At 51.7% G+C, this 23,618-nt stretch overlaps 1 protein-coding gene across 1 annotated transcript; it reads right to left on the bottom strand.

Annotated features, from left to right (window-relative positions):
- Positions 1–203: 203 nt before the first annotated feature.
- Positions 204–2,412, bottom strand: LOC125535744 (transcription factor NIGT1-like). The gene is made up of 5 exons (XM_048698817.1): positions 2,040–2,412; positions 1,652–1,938; positions 1,208–1,544; positions 1,004–1,080; positions 204–906 (listed from the first exon to the last, which is right to left on the bottom strand). Exons 1-5 carry the CDS (start codon positions 2,404–2,406, stop codon positions 547–549), a joined length of 1,428 nt encoding a protein of 475 aa, XP_048554774.1. The 5' UTR covers positions 2,407–2,412; the 3' UTR covers positions 204–546.
- Positions 2,413–23,618: the final 21,206 nt, after the last annotated feature.

The raw sequence follows: 23,618 nt of genomic DNA, 5'->3' as shown, positions 1-23,618 counted from the left end.
ATGAAATACACTCGACAAACAACCCGAGACTCAGCATACAAGAGTTTCCCGGTAGTGATGGTAGATTGTACGGTTTGTATGTCGATTCACAAACATGATGTCTTACTCACAAAGACAAACAGAGAGATGTGCGCGAATCGCGGTGCCCTCGTAACGAAGTGGATCATGTATGAAGCAATTGAGCGAAGGTAATTCCAACAAACTACTCAAAGCTGGATGTACTATTGTCAGTATACGATATACATGTCCCTATCGAAGGGCCTACACCGGGATCACAAAAGGTGGTGAGCTCCACGGTGCAAAACAAACTACCCTTTACAACCTGCATGGCAAAGCTTGTGGCAAAACTCAAGCTATATGCATGGGTCACCTTAAGCTTGGCCTGCCCACAAGGCATAACAGCAGTAAGTATTCTCTCTTCTCTACATCAGCAAATAATGTGGCGCACCTTACTGTAAAATGTGACCTTAATTATAGACTCTGTGTTTCTCCGAGCTATGTAAGTAGTACTAGATCCCAAAACAACCAAGGTTATACGTACGTACACTAAGGATGCCCTGCAGATGTGGCTTGCGACGACGACGACGATGTAGTTGGGTTGTCCGAGTCCGAGTTGACGCCGCTCCTCGGCCCTTCCGATTGCCTGCTCGACTGCTTTTCTAAGTGTGGCTTCGGCCCTGTTGGCAGCGTCGCCGTCGGAGCGTATACTTGGTTCGCGCTTCCCGGCGCAACATTGGTTGCTTCTGCTGCTGCCGCGGCGGCGGCGGCGGCAGCAGCGGCATACTCCTGCTGGGGTACCCAGATGCAGCTGCCCACCACGAAGAACTGCGGCGTGGGCTGAGTTGCGGGGGCGCCGCCGCTCTGGGCCGTGGAGCTCGGCCGCCTTGACGTGTGCAGACGATACTTCTGAAACCCAATGCAACAAATGTGAGGTCAGACTCCATGATGTCTAATTAAGAGCACTAATTAAGCAAGATGATCTCATCAAGAAGCACCGACTGACCTGCAGATGGCTCTTGACCTCGTCGTTGGTGAGGCCGTCGACCTTCATCAGCTCCCGGATCTGCTTTGGTGTCGCCACTGCTTGTGTACGGCACCAATCAAATTTTGTTGTTAGGCAACTTTGATTTTTGATGAGGTGTTTGTGAGCTGGTGGGATATCTATCGCAAAATAAGTAACCAATCTGGTGAGGGAAAGGGAACCAACCGTGGGAGCCGCCCAGCTGCTGCAGTGCTTGCAGGAACCGGCGGTGGAGCTCCGGCGCCCAGCACCGCCGTGGCTTCCGGTTATTAGGCGGCTGCGACTGCCCCTCTTTGTCTTTGTCTTTGTCTGTGTCTTTCTCAGTGGCATCCTTACTGTCCTTGTCGTGCACCTCAGTGTCGCTGGTGGCCTTGTCGCCGCTGTCCCCGACCAACGCGGAGCTTGCCGGTGCCGTGGTTGAGGAGGCCGGCAGCTCAGGCTCGGGCTGCTTCTCCTTCTCGAAGGGGTGGAACGCTCCCCCGGTCCTGGTGGCGTTCAGGGCCACCGGTCTGCATGGCAGCACCTAGTAGAGTTCATCGGTAGATGCATCACAGCATCAGCAAATTTATTTATCTTTTAAATAAAGTAGATAAAGAGAAACACAGCAATATGTATTTAGATTTTAGCAACCTTTTGAAGAGATGATGATTGCTGGGGCTCACTCCAGGCCGAAGAAAGCTGCGCGGACTGGAGCCAGTCCGGCATCGCCTTCTTGGTCTCCGGCGTGGGCGGCGGCGTCTCGGCCTTAGCGTTGGAGACCGGCGCCACGGCGGCGTGGGTGCTAGTCTCGTCGTCGGAAGAGGACAGGGACAGGCTGGGCTTGAGCGGGATGAACTCCTCGAGCACGGGCCCGCCGTGGTCGCTCACCGTCTCCTCGCTGGCGGCGCCGCCCATCTGGCTCTTCATCCCCTCGATTGCTGCAGACACATCACAGGATCACACAGAGACACGCGCGCCTACGTACTCCTTAATTAGATCGAGCTAGCCAACGTCGAGCTGATGGCGAAGGCGGACGTACTCTGGGTGACGAGGTCGAGGCAGAGGGGGAGCTCCCGCTGGAAGACGTGGATCTTGCGGCGCTCCTCCTCGAGCGCGAGCAGGTAGTCCCGGAGCCGGCGCCGGGCGCCGTCGCGGTCCGCCTGCGCCGGCGGCACATCCATCTCCATCTCCGCAGCTCTCGTCGGATGGATGGATTGATCCGCACGGAAAGAACCAGGAAGATAGAGAGAGGAGGGGGGGAACGGGACGGGGAAGGTGAGGAAGATGGAAAGAGAAGGAAGGAAAGGAATCGTCGTCGGGGCGTCGCGTATATTCGTACGCGGGGAGGGAAGGCGGAGTGATGGGTGGATGGAGACGGGCAGGATATTCGGGGAGGGGATTCCCATTCCGTTGTGCGGGGCGGGGTGTGGGGCTGCATGCAGGGTTGTTTACTCGAGTGGGTGGGCGGGGATAAGGCCGACGACCGGCGGGGAGAGGACACGGGGCACGCGGGCGGGCGGGCGGACAGACAGGAGGATGCCGCGGATCCGCCGGGGCGATGCGGAATCTCGATCCCGGCGGGGCCGACGACACGGCACGCTGGACCGACGGAGCCGGGCACGGGAAGATTCCCGAGAGATCCCCTTCTCTCCCGCGCTAGGTCTCTCGTCTCCCGTGCATCCTTGTCCTCACACACTCTCTTCCCTGCCTGTCATAAACGAGGAGGAATATCCTGCCGCTATTCCATTTTCATTGGTCGGCCAGCTTCTTCACCCGATGATCACCCGAGGGCACGTTTGGTTACATACATCTATTTTGGGCCCTTTGTATCCGTGGCCCGACCTAGACTGAGTGAATACAAGTAAAAAAAAATCATGTTTTACATATAGTTTGATTGGCTTCATCCCCGCCAGTCTGGCTGAGTAGTAGCATAGGCACCGATGCTTGCTTGCCTGCATGTTCTACTCAGATACAAAGTATTGTTGTCTGGTTTACACACAACACAGGGTGGGGTGGTGTCGTGGTGATGTTACCAACACACACACAACAACAACATAATAGTCACATCATAAACCGTTAGCTAGGAATAAACCATAACCATGCTTTGTCAAAATAGTACTAACAGATGTGTTCATAACATTACTAACATAATAGTACCAGAAAGTTTTGAATAAGGACTAAAAAAAAGTAGAGATAAGATAGCAGAGATAACACTAAGCACCCTTAGCATCCATGTCAATGCTTTGTGGTGCGGCTTGCACTTGGCCACCACCTCAACACCTCGTCATTGAAAACGATCACCTTCAAGTTCGTGGGACTCACCAGCTTGAAAGTGAGAAGGAACCTGATCTTGACCACATGAGCTACACAGAAGGCAGCCCAACCATTCGATCATGACCATATGAGCTACACAGAAGGTGGCCCAACCCTTCTCAAGAGTGACCTTCCATGTGCAGGCCTTATTCATCGCTAGCGTGAATGATGTTGGGACGGGGACGAGGTGCTTGTTGAAGACACAGGGAATCTGCAAATACTCCCATTTTGGTAAAAAGACAATCTTGCAGAAGTGTGTTGGATGGCGTCCTCATGGAAATGACCGTATTTCTTAACCACCTTCAGGGTGTTGCCGATCCCTGCCCCATCCTTGCCATCCAGATTAACTGCTATGTCTGACTAAATATGTTCAAGGTGGGGTTCATTGGAGGATCTCAAAGGTTGACATATACTAGGGCTTATAAAGATCGGCAACTTGAGAGAGAATAATTTAAGGGAAGAATTCAAGTTATGGTTTCAAGAAACAAAGATGGGGCATGAAATAAAGATGTTGGTTGACCAATATGAAACTCAAATATTGTACCTAGATGGTCAACTCACAAGCGCAAACATTGTACCGCGTGGGCTCAAGTGATCTATTGGTATGGTAAGTAATTATGAATTGTTCTTTGTGAACTAACTCATGTTATGTGTTTGTTATGCCTATATGGGTTAGGTGTTTCTCATGGGCTTGCATCAAAAGGAATATTTCAAGTAGCCTATGTGACATCAAGTGGTGATAGTCATCATTTTTGACGTGCAAGTGCAAGATGAGCATCTAGAGGTTATATGCTTTGAAGCATACCGTCCATATCGTGATAATGTACATGTGAAGATGTTCTTAACTAAAATATGGGGAGGCAATTTGAGAATCTTGACCACGTAATCATGGTCAAGTAAAGGATTCCATGCTCATGGGGTTGTATTGTGCCAACGGCCCCCTTGGGCACGGGGTCCTCAAGGAGATGTCGTTTGACTCCAATGAGTAGTTTTTGGGGTTGGCTATTTAAGGGGATTCCTCCCTCACCGGCATGGTCTTTGTTCATACATGTTTCTACCACCCTTTTGAGCCACAAACACCTCCTCAAAACCTTATCTCCCCTCAAAGTGAAGGGGATTTGTGGATGTATCTTGGAGCAATTTGTTGATCTCCTCCATTGTTGCCTTTGCTTTTAATATCCTTCCTCCCTCTTACATCTTGTGTGATTGAGAGAGTGAGTTGAGCATAAGTTGGTTGACCTTGCTTTGCAAATGGTTTGAGCTCCCTGCGTCAACTCGTTCGAGTGAGAGTTCGCGAGTTTTATCACTCTTGGAGGCCACTACCTGTTGGGGAACGTTGCATGAAAAACAAAAAAAAATCTACACACACGCAAGATCAATCCATGGAGATGCATAGCTATGAGAGGGGAGAGCATCTACATAACATTGTAGATCGCTAAGCGAAAGCGTTTATAAACGTGGTTGATGTAGTCGTACACCTTCACGATCCGTCCTGATCAAGTATCGAACGTACGGCACCTCCGCGTTCAGCACACGTTCAACTCAATGACGTCCTCGCCTTCTCGATCCAGCAAGAGAGGCGAAGTAGTAGATGAGTTCTGGCAGCACGAGGGCGTGGTGACGGTGGTGGTAAAACTATCTGCAGGGCTTCACCAAGCATAACGACGTGGATGAAGGAGGAACTAAAACTAGAGGGAGAGGGGGCGCCGCACACGGCTTGGGGATCATGGTGTGTGTTGCTCCTCTCCCTCCTCTCATATATATAGGTGGGGGAGGAGGGACTGCCCTAGGGCGCGCCCCAAAGGGGGCTGACGGCCGCCCTGGGATGGAGGGGATGGCAGGAGGGGGGCAGCTCCCTGCCTTAGGCCCCCCTTTCCTTCCCTAGAGGGTCGGCGGCCAGGAGGTGGGAACGCCAGCCCCTTGTGGGCTGGTGTGCTCCCTCCCTTGGCCCATTTGGCCCAATACCTCCTTGTAGGTCTCCCGGAACCCCTTCCGGTGATCTGATAAATACATGGTGCATTCCGAAACCTTTTTGGAGACCAAATACTATCATCATATATATCAATCTTTACCTCCGGACCATTCCAGAGCTCCTAGTCATGTCCGTGATCTCATTCGTCACTCCAAACAACATTCGTTCACCAACTCACATAAGTCATATAATACTATATCGTCAAAGAACGTTAAGCGTGCAGACCCTACGGGTTTGAGAATGATGTAGACATGACCGAGACGCTTCTCCAGTCAATAACCAATAGTGGGACTTGGATGCCCATATTGGTTCCTACATATTCTACGAAGATATTTATCGGTCGAACCTTTATGACAACATACGCAGTTCCCTTTGTCTGTCGGTATGTTACTTACCCGAGATTCGATCGTCGGTATCTCTATACCTAGTTCAATCTCGTTACCAGCAAGTCTCTTTACTCGTTTCGTAATACATCATCTTGTAACTAACTCCTTCGTCACTTTGCTTGCAAGCTTCTTGTGATGTTGTATTACCGAGAGGGCCCAGAGATACCTCTCTATCATACGAAGTGACAAATATATCCCAATCTCGATTCACGCCAACTCAACAGACACCTTCGGATATACCTGTAGAGCATATGTATGATCACCCAGTTACGTTGTGACGTTTGATAGAACACAAGGTATTCCTCCGGTATCCGGGAGTTGCATGATCTCATGGTCGAAGGAAAATGTATTTGACGTTAAGAAAGCAATAGCAATAAACTGAACGATCATATGCTATGCTAACAGATGGGTCTTGTTGTTGGAAATATGCCCTAGAGGCAATAATAAAGTGGTTATTATTATATTTCCTTGTTCATGATAATTGTCTATTGTTCATGCTATAATTGTATTAACCAGAAACCGTGATACATGTGTGAATACATAGATCGTAAGGGCATCTCCAGCCGCGCCCCCAGGAAGGCCTCCCTAGGCGTTTTTTTGCGCCGGCGCCGAAAAAACGGCCCAGTCGCGCCCCTAGGAGCCCGATTTTCGCCGGCCTGGGCCAAAAACAGCGCCGGCGGACCCAGGCCGAACCCGGCGCGCTGGGGGGCGCCTGGGGGCGCCAGGGCGAACTGTTTTGGCACGAAAAAGCCGCGGGCCAGCTGCGTCAGGGACACGGCGGCTCGTCTTCCCCCAACTGCCTCGGTTCCCATGAGGAATCAATGGCAAGGCTGCCGGCGGCAGCCTTGCCATTGATTCCTCACGGGCGGTGTGTCCGGGATGGTGCGCCGACGCCTCCCCTCCCTCGCACGCGTACACACGGGCGCGGAGCGGCTATAAAAGCCGGCGGTCTCTTAGTCGCCTGTTCCCACACCAGACTCGCCCCTCGCCGCCGCCCAGCCCCTCTCTCCCCGTCTCTGTCTTCCTCTCCCGAGCGCCACCGGCAGCCCCTATCTCTCCCTCTCTACCACCGCCGAGCCCGTCGCCATGGCAGAGCGCTTCCCCGGAGACGAGGTGGCGGCGAACGGCTTCGTCCGCCGTTCGCTCCGCGAACAGGAGTCCTGGCTCCTGTTCCAGGCGAACATCCCGGCACCGCCGGACATGCGCGCCGGGCCGACGGGGTGGCAGCTCAGCGACGGGGGAGTGCCCGTTCCCCCGTTACCCGACGCCGTGGCGAAGCCCAGGTACTTCGCCGAGGAAGTCGAGGTCGCGCGCGCCTCCCTGACCGACGACGAGCGCTCCCTCCCCCAGTACGCCGCCGACAATCACGCGGCTTGGGCGGCGTACTTCCAGTGCCGCCAGCAGCAGTGCCTGGCCTCCACCAACGACGCGCCGGTGGTCGGAGGCATGAAGAACAGCGAGGGGTGCCACCTATGGTGGGGCGTCCCCGGCCGCACGCTGGATGGCGTGCTGGCGTACCTCGACGGCGGCAACAACCCGCCGTTGACCTATCCTGCGACGGGGGCCGCCCCGTCGCAACACCGACGCGCATGGGCGCCAAGGAGGTTCGCCTCCTCCTCGTCTTCCTCCTCTCGCTCATCTTCCCACTCCTCCGGTTCTCCAGCGCTTCTCGGCGTCAAGGCCGAGCCCGCGGCGGAGACACCAATCAGTCGGTGCACTCGCAGCGTCGGCATCATCATCGACGAGGGCGGCCGGCGCGCCTCTTCCTCGTCGGCTCCTCCGCGCTTCGTCAAGCCAAAGATGGAGCCGGGGCTGGCGCCGATGAAGACGGAGCCGGGGCTGGCGCATGTGAAGGCGGAGTTCGACGACGACGACGCGGCCCTAGAATGGGCGCGCCAGGACTCCATTGCGATGGAGAAGGCGCGCCGAGAGAAGGAGAAGGAGCGCTAGCGCGCCGCCCTGCGCCGCTTCGAGGAGCACCGACGCGGCCGCGATGAATACGGGGTCGTCGTCTTATGTGATAGCGACGACGACGACGACGCGCTGCCGCCAGTCCGCCATGGCGACGCCGGACAGGGGTCCAGCAGGGGCGCCTGCGTCAAGGAGGAGAAGGCCGCCGACGACGATGGCGGCGACGGCTGCGACGACTTCATCCCCTTTCTTTTTTAGATTATGTTAATGTAATGAAAATGCGTGAATTTCACCGAAATTTGCCATGTTTGGCCGAAATTTAACTAGTTTTTATCATAACTTCGCCGAACGGTCCTTCTTTTTTTATTTTAATACGTGCCTGGGGCGGCCCTGGGGGCCGACGGCTGGGGACCGACTCGCCCCCAGGGCCATTTTTTGCGCCGGCTCACCCCCAGGCGGCGCTTTTAGACGCCCCCTGGGGGGGGGGCAACAGCTGGAGATGCCCTAATATGTCCCTAGTAAGCCTCTAGTTGACTAGCTCGTTGATCAATAGATGGTCGTGGTTTCCTGACCATGGACATTGGATGTCGTTGATAATGGGATCACATCATTGGGAGAATGACGTGATGGACAAGACCCAATCCTAAGCGTAGCACAAGATCGTGTAGTTCGTTTGCTAAAGCTTTTCTAATGTCAAGTATCATTTCCTTAGACCATGAGATTGTGCAACTCCCGGATACCGTAGGAATTATTTGGGTGTACCAAACGTCACAACATAACTGGGTGGCTATAAAGGTGCACTACAGGTATCTCTGAAAGTGTCTGTTGGGTTGGCACGAATTGAGACTAGGATTTGTCACTCCGTGTGACAGAGAGGTATCTCTGGGCCCACTCGGTAATGCATCATCATAATGAGCTCAATGTGACTAAGGAGCTGGTCACGGGATCATGCATTAAGGAACGAGTAAAGAAACTTGCCGGTAACGAGTTTGAACGAGGTATGGGGATACCGACGATCGAATCTCGGGCAAGTAACATACCGATGGACAAAGGGAATTGCATACAGGATTGATTGAATCCCCGACATCGTGGTTCATCCGATGAGATCATCGTAGAACATTTGGGAGTCAACATGGGTATCCAGATCCCGCTGTTGGTTATTGGCCGGAGAGATGTCTCGGTCATGTCTGCATGATTCCCGAATCCGCAGGGTCTACACACTTAAGGTTCGGTGACGCTAGAGTTGCTATGGGAAATAGTATGTGGTTGCCGAAGGTTGTTCGGAGTCTCGGATGAGATCCCGGACGTCACAAGGAGTTTCGGAATGGTCCGGAGGTGAAGAATTATATATGGAAAGTCCAGTTTCAGTTACCGGAATAATTTCGGGGGTTATCGGTATTGTACTGGGACCACCGAAAGGTGTCCGGGGATCCACCGAGTGGGGCCACCTGCCCCGGTGGGCCAAGTGGGCTGAACAAAGGAGGGAACCAGCCCCTGGTGGGATGGTGCCCCCCAAGGGCCCAAGGCGCCTACGGTTGAAAACCCTAGGGGGTGGGGGTGCCTCCCACCTAACTTGGGGGGCAAGTCTCCCCCCCTTGGCCGCCCCCCTCTAGATGCATCTAGGGGGCCGACCCCCTCTCCCTTCACCCCATAAATAGAGGGGGGTGGGAGGGCAACCACACCCCTTCCCTGGCGCAACCCTCCCCCTCTCCAACACCTCCTCCTCCTCCATAGTGCTTGGCGAAGCCCTACCCGAAAACTGCAAGCTCCACCACCACGCCGACGTGCTGCCGGAGCTCTCCCTCAACTTCTCCTCTCCTCTTGCTGGATCAAGAAGGAGGAGATGTCCACGGGCTATATGTGTGTTGAACGCAGAGGCGCCGTCTGTTCGGCGCTTGATCGGATCTTCCGTGATTTGAATCGCCGCGAGTACGATTCCATGAACCACGTTCTTGTAACACCTCCGCTTAGCGATCTTCAAGGGTATGAAGATGCATTCCCTCTCTTTCTCGTTGCTAGCATCTCCTAGATTGATATTGGTGACCCGTAGGAAATTTTTGAATTATTACTACGTTCCCCAACACTTGTCCATCACATCATTCTCCTAATGATGTGATCCCGTTATCAAGTGACAACACATGTCTATGGTTAGGAAACCTTAACCATCTTTTGATTAACGAGCTAGTCTAGTAGAGGCTCACTAGGGACACGGTATTTGTTTATGTATCCACACATGTATTTAAGTTTTTGATCAATACAATTCTATCATGAATAATAAACCTTTATCATGATTAAGAAAATATAATAATAACCACTTTATTATTGCCTCTAGGGCATATTTCCAACACTGCCTCCTAGATGTTTTGGTGGTGTTAGCTTGGTTAACTATCTGGAGATGGCAATGCCTCCTCGTCCTAGTTGTTGGGGGCCAACAAATGCCTCTCTGAGGTGGATGAGGGCAGGAGCGGCATTGAGCGCAACGCTTGGCGGTGCTCGCCAAGACCAAGGTGTTGCCCCGGGTGCTCGTGGATCCCGCACTCGCGGAGGTTTGGACGCTTGATCAGTACAAGACCACAAAGGAGTCATACACCCACCGTCGGCTCAACAAGTAGCTCGTCTGCGCCGAGTTGACCGATGACGATAGCCCGGATGACAGTGACGATGAACTCGAAGGCCCTGCCTACATGGTCACCATCTGCTACCTAGTATAGTTTAATCTTGTTTTAATTTGGTTTACGTTAAGTTTGTGTCAAACTTCTTAAATTTTGTTAGGTTGCATGTAAAATATGATACTTCGTTAAACTTCGTTTGTATTTCGTGCTTGCTTCGTTTGAAATGGGACGACATTTGAGGGATATTGTTGGATGGTCCGCGCTCAGCCGGATGTCCGCTTACACGCCGGATGTATCCGCAAAAAATTGTTGACATCTATTTGTTGAGTTGCCAAATTTCCTCTATATGTCCGCTGCACAAAAAAAGACATCCATTGTGGCTCACCAAATTTGTCCAGGCAGTCAGAACTATCTGAAATCCCACAAACTCAAACCAGATCAAGGTGAGGTATGGGGGCGTTCAAGCATTCCACATACACCGCAAACTCAGCTTCGGATCCCACCATAAACACACCTTTTCACTTCCCTCCTTATATCTACTGACAAGTAGGAAATTTTGGGGATATATCGCTCGATGGTCAACGCCTAGCCGGATGTATGCACACACGTCTGAATATGTGTGTGAACATTTGGGGCGTCCATTTGCTGATTAAGGTTGGAGATGCCCTTCTAGCCGCAAAGCAAATTGCTCCAAACGCATTTTCATGATGATTTTGGTTTTCACTATGACGATGGGTAGTCGTATTATGATATCCTATAATATTAATTGTTTTTTATTTTATTTTATTTCAAATATTTTTTTCTGTTTTCTTTATTTCGTGCTACTTTGAAGAGGGTAGACATGAACTTTTCCAAAAAATTATGGGGATTGAAATAGTTTAACCTATATTTGAAATTAGTGTTTATATTCATTGTATCTCTAAAATACCCAATTATCAACAAATTGACAACACTGTATTTTGTAAACTATTCAACATGTATTAACAAGTATTGTGTTGAACTTTTCAATATAATTCTTCAAAATGTTACAAACAATTTTTTAATACATGTTGAACTTTTCTTAAAATACACGTTGCCATTTTTTAGTGCAAGACAGACATTTTCTCAAAAACAGGTTATAATTTTTTATTACATGTGAAACATTTTCCAAAAACATGTTGAACATTTTTCAAATGCACTAACACCTTCTTTAAGTTTATGGCAGTTGTAATTTCTTCTTACATTTATTTTTTGAATGGTAAAAATAATATGTAAAATAAATATAAAGAACTTGAAATAATAAAAGAAAAATTTTGCAGGCCCACAGAAGTGACATACTCCTATATAATAAGAATCTCTTGAAGGGCCACTTCCACGCTTGCATGCCACACGGGCTGGACGTACGTCCTGGCACGGTCATGGACAAGTTAAGGCACATCCAGTGTATTTAACTCGTTGTGAGATATAAACATCATTGTTTGTGTTGTTTCTTTATCTTCTTTCATGTTTTCTTGTTTTTACTTATATCTTGTTGCTTTAGAAAGAGATTGGAGAACAAACAAGTTGTTTATTTCTCTGAAAGCCCTTTGCCCCTTTCAACTATTGCGCAACACTGATATGCGGAAATGCGGTACCTTTTCAGTTCTTATACTCAGGTGGAAGGCACGTCATGAAGATTCAGCTCTTTTCACTTCTTCTACATGTCCCTGTTTTGTTAGGATGCTATTGATTTGATGCGAGAGCTAAGATGATCGACGAGGCACAGAATCGAAGTGTTGTTCAAATCATTTATTTAGTTTTGAGAGATATTGTTGTCCTTGAGATATCTATTTCTGGCCAGCTTATTTTGATTAAGCCCTCATGTTATCTGGTGCATTTCCATCATTTTCGTTCGGAGGCTTGAGCAAATTTTGCAAAAAGAATAATGTCCATTCACTGTCAAAGCTATGCCCTGTAAATTAATTTTGATCAAGAAATCTTATGGAGTGCTTGAACTTTCTCTATGTTCCTTGATGGGCAATATTAATGTCATGCTGCTTGGATATTTTTTCCATATAGGGCGCAGCGGGACGCATGGTAGAAACTGAAAGACAACATGCCTTTCGTCGCAGTTTGTGTCCATGCAAATGGCCAAGAGAGAAATCAAGACCAGTATGCCTTTCGTCGCCAGAACAACGTCATTTTGGACTAAGCAAAAACTAAGTTACGTCCTGAATTCTTTGTGGCTTATTTCAAGCTGCCATCAAAATATTTCCCAAGATCTTTCAGGCTAACAATTATCTCGGCCGTCTTAATTAGTTGGCCGCTTCTCTACTGCGTGTATTGTGATGCCCTTCGTACGCACGTACACTAGCTAGCATGATCGAATCAATCCGGCAAGAAAGAAGATTACTGAGTGGTAACATACACGAACACGATTAATGGCAACAGCAAACAGGTGCGATTTCCATTGCTTTTGATCAATTGATCTCATGATTACAATAGGGAGCAATGCATGCATGTACTAATCAAATCTACATGGTACATGGCCGGCCGTGATTCACTCCAACATTCTGACGACTCTAGCCTAGCTCTCGGCGACGGTCGGCATGTTCTTGACGTCGTCCACGGCAACGCTCACAGTTCGAGGGAACTGCCCGTGGTAGATCACTTGAATGAAGCCAGCTTCATCTGCGTCGGAGAAGACGACGGCGCTGCGCCAGAGGACGAGCCTCCTGCCCGTCGGCCGCAGGGTCCCTACGCGCGTGCGCACCCTCACGGTCATGCCCGGGATCGTCTTGATGCGCTCTTGTCCGGTTGTCGTCTTGGTGCTGGTGGTCGCTGCTCTTGCCGTCGCGTGCGGATTCGTCGCAGATACCTTCACGGTGGCGGCGGCAGCTGAACCCGGAGGAATAAACGCGATCGGGCGTGGTGGTGACGGGGCGGTGGATTTCCTGGGAGCTCCGGCGCTCGCGACGGCGGAAACCTTCATGCTGCTGCTGGACGCCAGAAAGGTGAGCGGATGAAGGCGCGGCGGGGCCGTGCACCTCTCCTTCACCTCCCCCATCGGCACGTAGGAGATCCCCTTGGTGGCAGCCTTGACTATTGAGAGCGGGATGGGCACGCGTCGGACCTGCTTGCTCCAGTCGTCGGATCGGCGCAGCGGCGAGGACGAGGAGGATGTCTTCTCAACTCTGCCCTTGGTCATGTTGACGGCCTTCCTGCGCCGCTGGAGCTCACGGCGGATTTTGTTGAGGCCCGGCGATCGCTGCGCCATGAGAGCCGCCATCGTGGTTGTGGAGAAACGGAAGAAGGATTCTTGATGAGAGGTTGTGGAGGAGGAACTAACAACAAAGATCCAAGCGCTGGGTCACCTTATATCTAATCTACCTCGACGCAGGGCAGAGTTGTTTTCGGAGGAAAAATCGTAGGAAGTAAGCACGGCGTATGATCGGAACCGGTGAGAGCAATTAGATTGATGAGATGAGTTTGTGCAGTCCGACACCATGCGGACCGTGATGGTCACGCAAGACCACCACGCGGACCCAGAGCTACACCGGCCACGCCCGCACTCCGCCTAGAGGCCGGCGACATGCACGCCTGAAACCCGCGGGGACGCCAACGGGACACACGCGACGGCGCAGCCACTCGCGACCGGTGCCCTCTGCCTCCCGTTCGCGCCACGACGGGGCACCACCAGCCCCCCGTTCCCACCAGAACTACTTTCTGATGCGGCCCTCTCGACGACGGCGTCGTCACACAGCGCCGAGACGCCGGTGAGGATGCGCGCCGGGAGCGCTCACGCACGCCGTCACGACGCGGCACCAGAAGTATTCTAAGCCGGCCACGTCAGAACTGTGCCAAGAAGCCGGCGACGATGCTTGCCGGAAGCCCGAGTGGAGGGCCACTCGGTGGCGTCCGCTACCTCCCGTTTCAGCAACGACGCCGGAGCAGCACCAGCTCTGCGACGCGACGGGGATGAGCGGCCTCGCTGGCCGGCTCTAACTCCATCCAGAGGGTATCACCACCGCTGCGTCCCAGCACCGGGAAGTTCTTCGGGCGCCCGGCCGTGCCACACGCGGTCACGACTCACGAGGAGAAGCGGAGCAGCTCACTTGCTCTAGAGATTAGTGACTAGGTAATGCTAATGGAGCTAGCGTACGTGGCTCACATCACATTCGCATGTGTCCAATCACACCAGGCAGGATCGAGAAGGGTCACAACTATCGTCTTTGCCATTGCCATGCAGGATTGCAGCCACCATCACACACACCGGACCGTTAGCACTTAATATTAGTATATTTTTTCCACATGATAAGTGATTAAATTATCAATATGAACTAATCTACGGAATTTTTAATTCATTAGTTTGAACTAAGTAGGATTAGGGGAGGTACAAGGGGAATCTGGAGAATCTAGCTAGACGAACATGACAAGCAACCAGAGAGGCGACGACGCGGACAACGAGCTCCGCGGGGGGGGGGGGGGGGGGGGTGCGAGCTCACTCAACGGCGAGCCCTAGGACGCCGGCGAGCAGAGCGAGGAAAGATGGCCGGTCCTGTACGTCCCGAACCTCTTGGCGGCGGGGTTACTCTGCTACCAGAAGGGCTCTCTCCTAGTCCAAGGTGAGATTCAGAGGATCCTGCTGCTCGATGGAGAGGATAGGGTAGTTGACAGCCGGGGTTTGTGTGCTCGCGAGAGGATTTCATGACGATTAGTAGTCTGGCTGCCCTGTCACGTTGCTCTGGTTGGGGATGCGGTGGCGTGTGGAATTGGTGGCGGCGGGGCGGATTTCGAGGCGAGCGACCGCCATGAATGCAAGGGGAAGGTGGGAAATAAATCCCCCACCCTCGAAGGCGAGTCGATTGCATTCGGAGCCAGAAATCCCCAACCACCACTGAGGGAGTCTTGGATTAGGGGGTGTCCGGATAGCCGGACTATACCTTCGGCCGGACTCCTGGACTATGAAGATACAAGATTGAAGACTTCGTCCCGTGTCCGGAAGGGACTTTCCTTGGCGTGGAAGGCAAGCTTGGCGATACGGATATGTAGATCTCCTACCATTGTAACCGACTCTGTGTAACCCTAGCCCTCTCCGGTGTCTATATAAACCGGAGGGTTTTAGTCCGTAGGGAAGAACAACAATCATACCATAGGCTAGCTTCTAGCGTTTAGCCTCCTTGATCTCGTGGTAGATCTACTCTTGTACTACCCATATCATCAATATTAATCAAGTAGGAGTAGGGTTTTACCTCCATCGAGAGGGCCCGAACCTGCGTAAAAACATCGTGTCCCTTGTCTCCTGTTACCATCCGCCTAGACGCACAGTTCGGGACCCCCTACCCGAGATCCGCCGGTTTTGACACCGACATTGGTGCTTTCATTGAGAGTTCCTCTGTGCCGTCGCCATCAGGAAGGATGCCTCATCCCGTCTTTAAAGACGGCACCGTTGTTAAGGGAGCTTTGGCTGTCGGCCAAACTCTCCGGCTAGGTGGTTTCCTTATGATCGCCTGTTCGGCTGCTGCGCCGACGATGACCTCTCGGGTCATCGAAAGCAATCTTCATGTCAGCTTGGAATTCGTCGAGCAACTAGATCCAATGGAGCTCTCTTCCCTAAACGAACTCTTGGATTGCATCGCCGCCCTGGGAGTCGCTACGGATTACGACCAGATTGGGCCTAAACCCGATCTGAGAGAGATTAACTCTCCCCAGGTCACCCATCACGTTGCCGTGGTAGAGGGACAGTGCGGCAACCATTCATCTATCTTAAGGACTAGCTGTGACGCCCGGATAATCAAGCTACAGTAAACCTCTGCTAATGATGCCAGGTCACCTCGGTTACTGTTGGTAATCTCGGGATTCAGAATCGTTTCAGAATTCAAATTTAAAATAAAGTCAAAACTAAAAAAAAAGTTCAAACGGTGAAAAATAAATCATAAGTGATTATTGTAGAGAAACCACATTTTTATAAAATGTTTAACTGCTGTAAAATAATTAAAACAGTAGGTAAAACAATTAACTAAATGTCGCTTGTATTTTATAAAATACTAAACTATATTATTTGGGGGTTAAACCTTTTGTAGCAGAGGTATAATTAGTGATACTATTATAGGTACAACTTTTATGTTTTATGAAACTAAAAGAAACCAAAACAGTAAAAGGAAAGATAAGAAAAAGGAAAATAAAAACAAAAGACAAAAGAAATTAAAGGCCCCCCCACGCTGGGCCAACCGGCCCAGCTAGCCAGCCGGCCCACCCCAATACCCCTGGCCTATATGGCCTATTCCCCCGCACCCGACCGAAACCCTAACCCCCCACTCCTCTTGATCCCCACTCCTCTACCCCTCTCCCGATCCGATCTGTGGGCGGGATCGAACCCCCCCAGCGCCCAAGGCCGCTGCCCCTGACGCCGCCCCGACGGCCGCGCCCCGCCACCCGGTGCTGCCCGACGCCGCTTGCCGTTGCCCGCCGACGCCGTTGCTCGTCGCCTCCCCGACCCCGTCGCTGGTGCCGTCCCAGGCCACCGTCACCGCTCGCCGGAACCACCGCGCGCCACGACTCTGTCGCCGCCCGTCATCCCCGACTCCTCCTCGACCCCCACTGCCCCAGACCCTGCTCCGCGCCGTGAGCCCCCCCTTCTCCTTCCTTCCCCTGCTCGACGCGCCACCGCGCGAGCTCGTGCGCCCCAGCACCCACGCTCACCATGGCCCCCGCGCCCGCTGGCCGCGTCAGGCGCCCCCCCAGCGCCTCGCGCCCCGGTCCTCCTCCTCCCCGTGCCCGCGCGCCGCGCTCGCCCGCGGCTCTGCTGCATCTGCTTCTACCGCCGCACGAGCTCCCGCTCACGGCCACCATGGCCCTTGCCGCCCCCAGCCGCGCCTGTACCCCTCCTCGACGCCGTTCAAGCCGCCCCGGTCGCCGCCGTCGACCGCCGTCGCGCGCCTGGCCCTAGGCCGCGCCGCGCCCGTGCCCCCTGCTGGCCTCTCCGAGGCCACGGCCTTGCACCACCGTGCCGGGCTACGGCCTCACCGACGCCCCTGTTGCCCCGTGCCCTCGCACGGGCGCACGCCCGTTAACCGCGCCCGATAGGCCCCCTGGGCCTATGACAACGGGCCCCGCCCCAGAACAAAAAAGAATGAATAAAAATAATAATAATAATAATAATTAAAATAATTAATTAATTAATTAAGTTAATTAATCCTGTTAATTAATCTAATCAATTAGTTAGGTTAATTAAACCCTAATTAACATAAACAGTGTATGACAGGTGGGTCCCACTGGACCCACTGGTCAGGTTGACCAAGTCAACTCTGTTGACTGCTGATGTCAGCATGACATCATGCTGATGTCATTAATCTGTTTTTCGAATTAATTTAAATAATTAATTAAATTCCAGAAATTAATAAAATCTTTAGAAAATCATATCTTTTAATCCGTAACTCGGATTAAAATATTTTCAACATGAAAGTTGCTCAGAATGTCGAGACGATTCCGGATACGCAACCCGTTCGTCCGCCACACCTCCCTAACCTATCGAACTCGTAACTTTCCCCCTCTGGCTCCTCTGCCCGAAAACGCGAAACACCGGGGATACTTTCCCGGATGTTTCCCCCCCTTCACCGGTACCACCTCTTACCGCGTTAGGGCACACCTAGCACCACGCTTTGTCATGTCATGCATCGTCATGCATTTGTTTGCATTATATTTATTGTTTCTTCCCCCTCTTCTCTCGCTAGACACCGAGACCGACGCCGCTACTACCCAGTACGACTACGGTGTTGACGACCCCTCTGTCTTGCCAGAGCAACCAGGCAAGCCCCCCCCCCCTTGATCACCAGATATCACCTACTCTTCTCTATACTGCTTGCATTAGAGTAGTGTAGCATGTTACTGCTTTCCGTTATTCCTATCCTGATGCATAGCCTATCCTTGCTAATACTGTTGTTACCATTACCTGCTATCCTACTGCTTAGTATAGGAAGCTAGTGTTCCATCAGTGGCCCTACACTCTTGTCCGTCTGCCATGCTATACTACTGGGCCGTGATCACTTCGGGAGGTGACCACGGGCATATACAATATACTTTACACAGTTACCTTACCTGTGATACTGTTCGGAGATGGGGGCTGAAGGGGCAGGTGGCTCCATCCCGGTAGAGGTGGGCCTGGGTTCCTGACAGCCCCCGACTGTTACTTTGAGGCGGCGCGACAGGGCAGGCTGAGACCACCTAGGAGAGAGGTGGGCCTGGCCCTGGTCGGCGTTCGCGGATACTTAACATGTTTAACGAGATCTTGGTATTTGATCTGAGTATGGCCACTGGCTTATACGCACTAACCATCTACGCGGGGACAGTTATGGGCACTCGACGTCGTGGTATCAGTCGAAGCCTTCGTGACGTCAGCGACTGAGTGGCGCGCGCCGGATTGGACTGGAACGCCTACTAGGCTAGGTCTGCTTCCGGCTGCGTTCGCAACGTGCAGGTGTGCAAAGGGCGATGGGCCCAGACCCCTGCGCCATAGGATTTAGACCGACGTGCTGACCTCTCTGTTGTGCCTAGGTAGGGCTGGGACGTGTTGATCTTCCGAGGCCGGGCATGACCCAGGAAAGTGTGTCCGGCCAAATGGGATCGAGCGTGTTGGGTTATGTGGTGCACCCCTGCAGGGAAGTTAATCTATTCGAATAGCCGTGATCTTCGGTAACAGGACGACTTGGAGTTGTACCTTGACCTTATGACAACTAGAACCGAATACTTAATAAAACACACCCTTCCAAGTGCCAGATACCACCGGTGATCGCTCTCTCACAGGGCGACGAGGGGAGGATCATCGGTTAGGATTATGCTATGCGATGCTACTTGGAGGACTTCAGTCTAATCTCTTCTACATGCTGCAAGACGGAGGCTGCCAGAAGCGTAGTCTTCGAAAGGACTAGCTATCCCCCCTTATTCCGGCTTTCTGCAGTTCAGTCCACATATGATACCCTTATTCCATTTGATACCAATGCATACATATGTAGTATAGCTCCTTGCTTGCGAGTACTTTGGATGAGTACTTACGGTTGCTTTCTCCCTCTTTTCCCCCTATCCCTTCTACCTGGTTGTCGCAACCAGAGGTTGGAGCCCAGGAGCCAGACGCCACCTTCGATGACGACTCCTACTACACCGGAGGTGCCTACTACTACGTGATGCCCGCTGACGATGACCATGAGTAGTTAGGAGGATCCCAGGCAGGAGGCCTGCGCCTCTTTCGATCTGTATCCCAGTTTGTGCTAGCCTTCTTAAGGCAAACTTGTTTAACTTATGTCTGTACTCAGATATTGTTGCTTCCGCTGACTCGTCTATGATCGAGCTCTTGTATTCGAGCCCTCGAGGCCCCTGGCTTGTAATATGATGCTTGTATGACTTATTTTATTTGTAGAGTTGTGTTGTGATATCTTCCCGTGAGTCCCTGATCTTGATCGTACACGTTTGCGTGTATGATTAGTGTATGATTAAAGCGGGGGCGTCACACTAGCTATGTCCAGATTCCTGATCCCTCCAAGCCGGATACCCACGGAGGGGAGGACATCACTCAAGACCTGAACTTAAAGTCAGACGACGGGCTAGATTCATTAGACAACATCCAAGAATCCAAACTTCTGAGTTCGGAAACTCCTTGGCCTCTGGGTCTCAGATTGGGTGAGGTTTCGGATTTGATTCCACCCACCCACCCGTACACAAGCGATCTATCCCAAATTAGGCAAGAGCCCGAAGAAACAGTACATCATTACTAGCCAGATTCCTCCTGGTTATGAACAGGATAAAGGACTGCCGCGAGGAAGACGCAATTTCATTCTTCTGCAATAATTGCACGGACAAGGGAATCCTCAACGCCATAAGTCGCCGTGATATTACACGCTTTGCTGACTTGGCGTCCATAGTACGAAAGTACTGTGCAACGGAAAGCGCCTGGAAAACCGAAATAAAATTTTGGGACAATCCGGCCCTGAATACAAACCCAGTCCGAAATAAAAGGGTGCATCATCGCCAGACACCCGGGTTCAATACCAAAAAGCAAAAGCCCTCTACAGGGCACGGAACCGTACTGGAAGGATGGCTTAATGGACCCTGTAAAATTCACAGTGCAGAGGGCGCCTCACCAACTCACAGCCTTAGAGCATGTTGGATACTCCGGCAGGTGGCAAAAATCAGGGAAGATCTTCTAATTCCAGAACCACAAAAAGCCACCCCAGAGACACCAGTATGGTATTAACAGTCTTCGAGACTTTCGCATCAAATAATATGCGAAAAAGAACACTCCGAAGCCTTGCCGAAGTCTACCAAGTAGCAACAATAAACCCATGGAGTGACACGGCTATTACTTTTAACGCCAGTGATGAACCTAAATTCCGAACAGCCCGAGCACCAGCCGCATTGGTCCTCAGTCCAATAGTGGACGACTTTCGTCTTACCAAGGTACTCATGGATGGCGGCAGCGGATTGAACCTCATTTATGAGGAAACCCTTCAAAAAATGGAAATAGACTGGAACCGCATTGAGCGAAGCAGCACAACCTTTAGAGGAATAATCCCCAGTCGGGAAGCGTGCTGTACAGGAAAAATCACACTAGATGTGGTGTTCGGCACGCCGGATAATTACAGGTCCGAAGAGGTCACGTTCCAAGTGGCCCCGTTCAGTAGCGGATATCACGCTCTGCTAGGGCGGGAAGCATTTACAATCTTCCAAGCAATACCCCATTACGGGTACATGAAGCTCAAGATGCCCGGGCCTAACGGAATCATCACTCTCGCTAGTGATCCGGACATAGCACTCCGCGCCGAAAACAAGACAGCCGCACTGGCCCTCGAGGCGCTATCCGAAGCCCTAGTGGCTGAGGAACTGACTGCGCTGCGCTCCATGGTGAATAGGGATGATGTGATACTCGAAAAAAGATCCAAGTCCACCTTCTTTAAACCGGCGGACGAAATAGTCAAATTCCAGGTCCATCCAACGGACCCCAATAAAACAGCTTCCATCGGGGCACAGTTAAACCCTGATGTAGACGCCGCACTACGAGAGTTCCTACGAGAGAACTAGGACATTTTCTCCTGGCACCCTTCAGACATGCCCGGAATCCCGCGCAGGCTGGCCGAACACAGCTTAAATATCCTAAAAGGATTCAAGCCAGTCAAACAGGCTCTTCGGCGTTTTTCTGAACCTAAAAGACAGGCCATGAGAGAGGAACTAGCCAAGCTATTGGAGGCCGGATTCATCAAAGATATAAAACACCCGGACTGGCTAGCAAACCTGGTGATGTTACCAAAGAAGGACAAATCCTGGCGCCTGTGCGTTGATTTTAAAGACCTTAACAAGGCTTGCCCAAAGGATCCCTTCCCCCTCCCCCGCATCGATCAAATTATCGACGCTACCGCAGGACACGATTTGTTGTGTTTCCTCGACGCATACTCCGGCTACCATCAAATAAAGATGGCAGAGTCAGACCAAGCCGCAACGGCATTCATCACACCATACGGCCCATTCTGCTTCAACACAATGCCCTTCGGGCTAAAAAACGCCGGCGCAACATATCGGCGCATGATTCAGACATGTCTGGCAAACCAGATCGGCAAAACAGTGGAGGCATACGTAGATGATGTGGTCATTAAAACAAGACATGTTGAATCTCTAGTAGACGACTTGAGGCTAACATTCGATAACCTCCGAACAAACGACATCAAGCTCAACCCGGAAAAATGCGTTTTCGGCGTTCCAGCTGGAAAGCTCTTGGGCTTCATTGTATCCGGTAGAGGAATTGAAGCAAATCCAGCCTAGATCCGAGCTCTGTCACATTTGGATATCCCGAAGGACTTCAAACAAATACAAAAATTAACCGGATGCATGGTGGCTCTAAGCCGCTTTATCTCCCGCTTGGGAGAAAAGGCCCTACCCCTTTACCGCCTCCTTCGACGCACCGAACACTTCGAGTGGACGGATGCAGCCACGGCCGGACTTGACGAAATAAAAGCCATCTTCGCAACAAACCCAGTCCTGGCCGCGCCAAACATTGGCGAACCAATGCTATTATACATTACAGCAACCCATCAGGTCGTAAGCGCAGTGCTTGTCGTCGAACGAGAAACGGACGGACACAAATTCCCCCTTCAAAAGTCGGTCTACTATGTATCCACTGTCCTTACTCCGTGCAAGTCACGGTACCCGCATTATCAAAAGATTGCGTACGCGGTATTTATGGCATCCCGGAAGCTGCGACACTACTTTCAAGAGTGTTCAATAACAGTAGCCTCGGAAGTGCCACTTAACGATATTATAAAAAACTGTGACGCGACGGGCCGGATTGCAAAATGGGCCATTGAGCTCCTCCCGTTCGAGATAACTTACAAGCCACGGTGAGGTATCAAGTCGCAAGTTTTGGCCGACTTCGTCGCAGAATGGACGGAGGCCGAACTCCCTAAAGAGTATGGCACATATTCAAACTGGGTCATGCACTTCGACGGCTCCAAAATGTTGGCCGGTCTAGGGGCTGGCGTCGTTTTGACGTCCCCCACAGGAGACACAGTTCAATATGTACTCCAGATAATGTACACAGACTCCAACAATGCAGCCGAATATGAGGCCCTTTTACATGGTCTCCGGATGGCAGTATCCATGGGCATTCAACGCCTAGAGGTGTGCGGGGACTCGAACCTCGCAATATCCCAAATAAATGGAGACTTTGACGCTAAGGATCCAAAAATGGCAGCTTATCGCAACACCGTCCTAAAAATGTCAGCTCGGTTCGAAGGGCTCAAATTTCACCATATAGCCCGGGAAAATAATCAGGCGGCAGATGTCCTGGCACACATCGGCGCAAAACGCGATGCAGTCCCCCCCTGACATCTTCTTGGAAAGGCAGTTCAAGCCATCCGTAGTATGGGAAGGGGAATCCGGCAATAACAGCCCGGACCCAGCCGCACTGCCCGACACCGAACACTCTGACATAATTGGAGGCTCTGCCAATGAAATAACACCTTCAGCCCACGTAATAATGGCCGTCATCGCCCCATGGACAGAACCATTCCTCACCTACCTTACTAGGCAGGAACTCCCCGAGGACCAAAATGAGGCACGCTGCATAGTGCGGCGATCTAAAGCCTATAAAGTCCATGAGGGAGAGCTTTATAAGAAAAGCACTACCAGAGTCCTTCAAAGGTGCATCTCCGAAGAGGAAGGGCGGAACCTCCTGGCTGAAATTCATGCTGGACTCGGCGGTCATCACGCTGCAGCTCGGTCCCTTGTAAGAAAGGCCTTCCATACAGGCTTTTATTGGCCGACGGCCTGGGCAGACGCCCAGGACTTAGTCCAACGATGCGTCGGTTGCCAGCTTTTTGCAAACCAAAGCCATATGCCACCCACCGCCCTCCAAACTATCCCCATCACTTGGCCCTTTGCGGTCTGGGGGCTTGACATGGTTGGACCCCTTAAAGGCGGAACCC

Source organism: Triticum urartu, chromosome 2 (assembly GCF_003073215.2).
Source record: "Triticum urartu cultivar G1812 chromosome 2, Tu2.1, whole genome shotgun sequence".
NCBI classification, from domain to species: domain Eukaryota; kingdom Viridiplantae; phylum Streptophyta; class Magnoliopsida; order Poales; family Poaceae; genus Triticum; species Triticum urartu.
The sequence above is the reverse complement of the archived record's forward strand: the minus strand, read 5'-3'. Positions and strand labels throughout refer to the sequence as shown.